A 7,047-nucleotide genomic window follows, 5' to 3' on the forward strand; every position below is an offset into this window, starting at 1 on the left:
AGTGAAAGTTGCGACCTCGTCTTCGTGACGTTACCAAAATTCGTCAGTTTTCTCTAGTTGCTCCGACGTGTACTCTTGATTGGTTTCTCGCTACGCAAGCTCACTCCCGACCCTCAGATATTCTCGCCTCGCTCCATAGACCTCTCTTTCCCCCTCCCTCTAAACCTTTCTAATATACATGGCAAATTATATATTAAAGCACTTCCTAGTTCCTGCACTCTCGAATGTAACAAAACATAGAATGAACAAGAAGAAGATGTAGCAAATGAGTCTATGAGCTCCCCAAAAAAGTAATCCTTTAATTTATTTAGAAGTTGACTTCTTATTATAAAATGTACAAAAGGAGAAAAAAAAACTATACGTTATGATGCTAAACATGATGAGTGATATGATCATGTACGTATACATACTTACATTATCTTAGTTTAGGGTGTAAAAAATACTAAACAAAGAGAAAACTCCGAAATGTATCATCCTCACCTTGCACTGTTTTGTCAAAAATGAAACGAAAAAAAAAAAAGGAAAGAAAAGAAAAGAAAAGAAAAGATTATTACGTATCATTCCTCACATCTGTTGTTGGACCAATACCAACTTGCAACCATGGTGAAGAACTTCCACTAATGTTAATGACATCCTTTAACTCACTTAATTTCGCCAACTTAACCTCACTATCAGCTTCGTTATCAACATTTTGTACCAAAGCATTGATTGGGTTATTGTTTTTGTTATTCTCGTCAATATTTTCATTGTTTTGATCAACTAGGTTAATGTTGTTGTTCTGATTTTGTTGACTCATACATTGGCTATTGTTATTCTCTTTAATGCTGTTTTCCTTTGTTGCATTTCCACTTGCACCCCATGGTTGCATGTAAATTTGTGTATTAGTAGGAGCGGGAAGATTTAGGTCAAGTTTAAGATCAATTGGTTCAGAAGAGTTATCAAATTTTGGTATTTGTTCCATTTGATCTTGAAATTGTTGAAATCTTGCCAATGTTGATGTGTCAGGTGCATTTGATGTAATCCAATGACATCTCTTGTGACCACCTAATGCTTGTCCAGAAGAAAAACTCCTATGACAAATTGAGCATTCATGTACTTTTGATTTTCTCTTAGAAGAAGAAGCCATTAATGTAGGGTTGTTTGAGCTACCATGTTGATCAAATTGTAGGGTTGAGTTAGATTTTGAAGGGAAGAATTCTTCATGTGTTATGACATCATCCTCAACAAGACTATCTTCAAGGTTATTATCTAATCTTGCTGCAAAACACCCCTTCACTTTTTTGTGACTTGCTCTATGACCACCTAATGCTTGGTGTGAGTTGAAAACTTTTTTGCATGCTTTGCATTCAAACAACCCTTTTGCAACACCTTTGGCTTTGCTGTTATTGTTGTTGTCATAGGGGACTCTATAAGACAATGGTGTAATAAAATTCATAGGATTTCTTCTTTCTTCATCTTTGCTAGCTGAGGCACATGATTCTTCCGGTTCAACCTCGTGGCGGTTAACAATAGCATTCGACAACATCATTAAACAATTGGCTAAGTCTTCTTCTTCACTTGAAGGACAATTATTATAATTATAATTGTAGCTACCAACTTTGGTTCTCAATGATCTCTTTCTTTTAGACCAACCAAATCCTGTACGACCATCTGCACCCTCGCAATCATCTGCAATGGCGTCAGATTCCGGAGAAGATACAGGGGACTCCTCTGCATCTTCGGAAGTGCATTTTCCATGTTCTAAAAAAGATTTCCAAGAGAAAAATTCCTTGCCACAATGCTCACACGACCTACAACTTTTTAGCTTATTAGGATTTGTCCTTAACGCATACATTCGTTTGTTACTTGGGGGTTCAACATTGCTGCCCAGTCGGTCTTCCCAATCACCTTCCGGATCATCGTCCTCCATGTTACCCGTTTCATCGCCTATACCATGAGCTCTCATGTGCCCTCCTAAAGCTCTTCCACAACCAAACCCTTTTTTACAGATTTTACAAAAGTGTTTAAAGTTTGATTGTGGATCCACAATCAAAGCCATAAAATTTTGACAATAATGACTATGTTGAATGGTGTAAAAAAGGAGAAAAAAAATTAAAAAAAAAAAAACGGAAAGGGGGGAAGGGAGAGAGGTAGATGAAAGGTGGTAAGTGACTTAAGAAAGAAACAAAAGGTGAAGTTTGTTCTTGTAGTGATAGTTGTTGAAGGGTTGTACGGTGTAAATGAAGGGACATTAGTCCTTCTTTATAGTTGGAAAATAGGTTTGTGGTGAGAGAGAAATGCAATAGTTTGTTTTACAACAAGAGATCACTGACAAGTGTAAGAATATTTAGAGGGGGAGAGAATTTTTCTACGACTCTAATAAGGGAGTGTCGCTTCTTGTCAAAGGTTAATGTTGTGTGTGTGAAAAACACAAAATATGTCTGCTTTTTGTCTTTCATTTTTATTTTTAATTTGTCAATGTTAATTAAGGAGTGAGTACTGAGTGGTTCTAACTACCGTATCTATTCATATCACTTCAATTCTATGTTTCTCCTCGCCTGTCGGTTGGTTTATTTTCTTTTCCACCCAATTTGTATGATTTTTCATCGTTATAGTCATTACAACACGGGACAAAAGATAATTATGGTACATACTTTAATGTGACTAAAGTAACAAACTTATACTTTATTTATTCTATTGATTTTAATTTAAAAAACAAATACTCAATTTCTTAATAAAAATTTATATTTAATTGTTAAGTGTTGGAACATAGAGTATGGTAAATTGGTAATGTGTAAATTTAAAATTCGTTCAATTCTCCAACAAATCTAATCTAATGTGTTTGTATTTAAAAGTACATTAAAATTGCTCCAATATGAGAATATTGAGACTACATAGTTAATATAAAATCTCTTTTTATAATAGAGTATATTGGGCTAAGAAATTTGAGACTTGTTTATAAAAAAAGTTTTTTGAATTTCATTTAATGAATAAGTATTCCCAATATTAAAGGGAGAAAAAAACATCTGAAAATCACTATGAAAATATATTATTATTATTTTATGTTGATCCTCATATAAACTAGATTGAACCAAAAGTTCGAAAGATAACTCATTTGTAAATTTTATGAAAGTAATTATCGGCTACTAATGTTCAAATCAAAATGGACGTCTCTATTGGGAATCTATGTTGCATAGCAGTCTCAATTGCATCTGAAGCATGGTAGGTGATTCGTTGTCGCACACGGGTCAAATACAATTGATAAAATGTAAATAGAGGTAATAACTCGAGTCGTTTCGCAAGAACTTATGATATAATAATATTAACCAAATTGAAAGTTGAAATTAGAAAAGGGCTTTTTAGATTTTAGTTTTAACAGATGAGCAAAACGATTAATCCACTGATTCCACTTTCAAACCTATCACATATTCTATCAATGAGTTTAATTTCTAATTCATGATTATATTCTTATTTGACTATAGAATTGATCAAACAAGTGTAATAAATCCTACGTGAAGTCGGTTTCGTTGATTGGATTAAGCATCACAATCATCAAAATATTACAATTAACGATCAACCGTCACAAAATTATAATTTAATTAAATTAGAAACCGAAACCAAATTCTGTCAAATGAGTTTAATCGATCCTATTGAAATTCAATTTAAGCAATCAAAATATCAATATAATCAAATAAACAAAAATAGAATCATGAAGCGAAATTGACAGTGTAACATAAATCTCAAGGTGTTGATGAAACTCTGAACTCGTGGATTAATTTAATAAAATTAGCCTTCCATGAAATAAAAATAAAAATAAAAATGTGTTTATTCCTTGTATCAATCTGAATCCTAAAATTTCATCCCTAGAAAAGAAAGAAAACTCCCAATAAAAAGTACTCGGGCTTTAGGGTTTAGAAAAACAATTGGCCACCTATTTAAAATTATTACAAAAGTTCAGATTACGAAATTTGCAATTTAAGTCCAGTAAATTTCGCCATTGGGTTTTTATTCCAACACAAAAGTTATAACTCTGATTTTTAGCTTTCCAACGCTTGCTTGTATGCGTCAATCCAATATCCAGAGCTCAAGTTATGGCCAACAGAGCGACCAAGGGTCAAAATGCATATAATAAAATTATAATTCAATTTCGACCCAAAGTTTAGAAACAAGCTGAAAAGTTATTCTAAGCTATAAAGAGCTTTTAAAATATCAAACTAAAAAGCTAGAAATATGTGCCCAAATGGTATAATCAAATTCCCCCTCACTTAAGTTTTTGCACTCCGAGCAAAGCAATGCATGCGATTCCAAAAATATACTTCTAGCTTAAGGCAATCACGAATAGTTTTTTTTTTTATTTATATTTTTTATATCACAACCAAGGCAAACAAGAGGACAGGTTAACTAAAGAATACATCGTAAGTGATAGAGTCCTCCCAAGATATAAAATTCTCTCAACCACTCAAAGTGTTTGGACTACTGTTTACATTCAAAGCACGTCATGAAAGCTAGCATTACCATAGGCTTGACAAGCCTATAACATATATATTTGAAACACATGCACATTAATGATCAAAATGTATTTATTCAGGTTGTAACGTGACCAAGGTAAGGGTGAGACAATCCTAAGGAGACTAGGGCTGAATTTTAGAAATTTCTAAAATTTGCGTTGCATTTATTTGAATTTTAGAAATTTTTTATGGTATTTTTATATTTTTTGGATTTTATTTGATAGGGTTTTCTATTTTTCACTTCAATTTTAGAATTGTTATTTTGTATTTCATTGTTATGATGATGCATGACTAGGGTTAGTTTTGTAAATTTTCATTCTCTTGAACCTGAAATAGATAGGACATTTCATTTAAGTCGTAGACTTAATAAAGCTGCTAGTGTTAACGAGTTAGAGTTAGATACTGAAATTGACAACTTGTTGCAAAATATGGCTGATGCGAATAATAGAACTTTAAGACAAGTTGTTGCACCTAATGTCAATTATAATGCATTATGTATCACATATCCTGAAGTTACTGTACCATTTGAACTTAAATCATGTTTAATACACTTGCTTCCAAGGTTTAATGGTCTTGGAGGTGAGGATCCCCACAAACACTTGAAGGAATTCCATGTTGTGTGTTCTACCATGAAGCCTTAAGGAGTCACAGAAGACCACATTAAGCTGAGAGCCTTCCAATTTTCACTCCAAGACGCTGCCAAGGACTGGTTATACTACCTTCAACTAGGTTCTGTTACAAGTTGGAGTGATCTCAAGATATTGTTTCTAGAAAAATTCTTCCCTGCCTCAAGAGCTGCTTCAATCAAAAAAGAAATATGTGGCATCAAGCAGATTGACAAGGAATGATTACATGAGTGTTAGAAGAGATTCAAGAAATTAGTGTCAAGTTGTCCTCATCACCAGATTTCTGAACAATTGCTCATCCAATATTTTTATGAAGGTTGGCTACCTATGGATAGAAGCATTTTGGATGCTGCTAGTGGGGGAGCACTTGTCGATAAGACCCCAGAAGAGGCAAGGGCTTTGATTGAGAACATGTCCATTAATTCTCAGCAGTTTACAACTAGAAACAATTCAACAGTGTTCACAAAGGGTGTGAATGAAATTCAAGCTTCTTCCCACAAGAATTTAGAAGGAAAACTTGATGAGCTTACATCTTTAGTAAAAAAATTGGTAATCGGTAAAACCCAAGTAGTTGCCTGTGGTATTTGCACTTCTCTAAAGCATCCTTCAGATTCATGTCCTACATTGTAAGAAGACCTAATTGTTGATGCTCCTCAAGCATATGCAGTAAATATATACAATCCTCAAGCCAACTATGATCTATCGTCTAACAGGTACAATCCTGGTTGGAGAAACTATCCCAACTTGAGATGGGGGAATTCATCTGCACAACAACAACCTAGGCAGCAACAACAAAATATTCCTTAACAACAAAACAACGCACCTTCATTAGAGGACCTCGTTAAATAGATGGTTGTCCAAAATCTCCAATTTCAATAAAGAACAGATTCCACCATTCAAAATTTGTAAATGAAGATTGGTCAGCTAGCCACTTCAATCAATCAATTACATGCTCAGGGGTCAAACCAATTGCATGCACAGTCAGTAGTAAATCCAAATGTTCCCAATGTTAGTGCAATTACATTGAGGTTTGGGAAAGTTGTTGAAATACCAAAGGTACCTGAAACAGTAGTGAAAAATAACAAGGTTGCTGAGGATACTTTGATATATGAAACTTTTGATGTTGAGCAAAATGTACCACTTCCTTTTCCTCAAATGGCAGTGAAGACTAAGAAAATGGACGAGGCAGATAGGGACAACGAGATCCTGGATACATTTAGAAATGTGGAAGTGAACATTCCCCTTCTTGAAGCAATTAAACAGATTCCAAGATATGCAAAATTTCTAAAAGATTTGTGCATACACAAGAAAAGGTTAAAAGGTAATGAAAGAGTAAACATGGGGCGAAATGTTTCAGCCCATGCCTCAGAAATGCAAAGATCCATGAACTTTTTCCATTCCATGTACCATAGGCAATAGTCATTTTGAAAATGCTATGTTAGATTTAGGAGCTTCCATTAATGTTATGCCTACATCTACTTTTAACTCTCTTGCTCTTGGACTTTACAGAGTACAGGTGTTACCATTCAATTGACGAACATGAGCAATGTTCGTCCCACTGGACTTGTGGAGGATGTACTTGTTCGAGTTAATGAATTGATATTTCCTGCAGATTTTTACATTCTGAACATGGAGGGAGAGAATAAGTCCAACAAGGCGCCTATCATCTTAGGCAGACCATTCTTGAAAACTGCTAGAACAAAAATTGATGTCCATGCTGGAACTCTATCCATGAAATTTGGTGATAGCATTATAAAATTTAACATCTTTGATGCTATGAAACACCCCATGGAAGAGCATTCTATTTTTCAAATTGAATTGCTTGCTGATTTGGTTGATGACATTTACCCCGATATGTTTGCTACTGATTTTCCTTCATTTTCTGCTTTTGATGACACTTATACTTGTGAATTATGTATAGATACTCAATTGTG

General features: G+C 34.2%; 1 protein-coding gene across 1 annotated transcript; it reads right to left on the bottom strand.

Moving 5' to 3' along the window:
* Positions 1-279: 279 nt before the first annotated feature.
* LOC101493868 (uncharacterized) lies at positions 280-2,315 on the bottom strand. Its single transcript, XM_027335684.2, has one exon. It carries the CDS (start codon positions 2,036-2,038, stop codon positions 551-553), a length of 1,488 nt encoding a protein of 495 aa, XP_027191485.1. The 5' UTR covers positions 2,039-2,315; the 3' UTR covers positions 280-550.
* Positions 2,316-7,047: the final 4,732 nt, after the last annotated feature.

The sequence above is a fragment of the Cicer arietinum genome, chromosome 6 (assembly GCF_000331145.2).
Source record: "Cicer arietinum cultivar CDC Frontier isolate Library 1 chromosome 6, Cicar.CDCFrontier_v2.0, whole genome shotgun sequence".
Classification (NCBI taxonomy): domain Eukaryota; kingdom Viridiplantae; phylum Streptophyta; class Magnoliopsida; order Fabales; family Fabaceae; genus Cicer; species Cicer arietinum.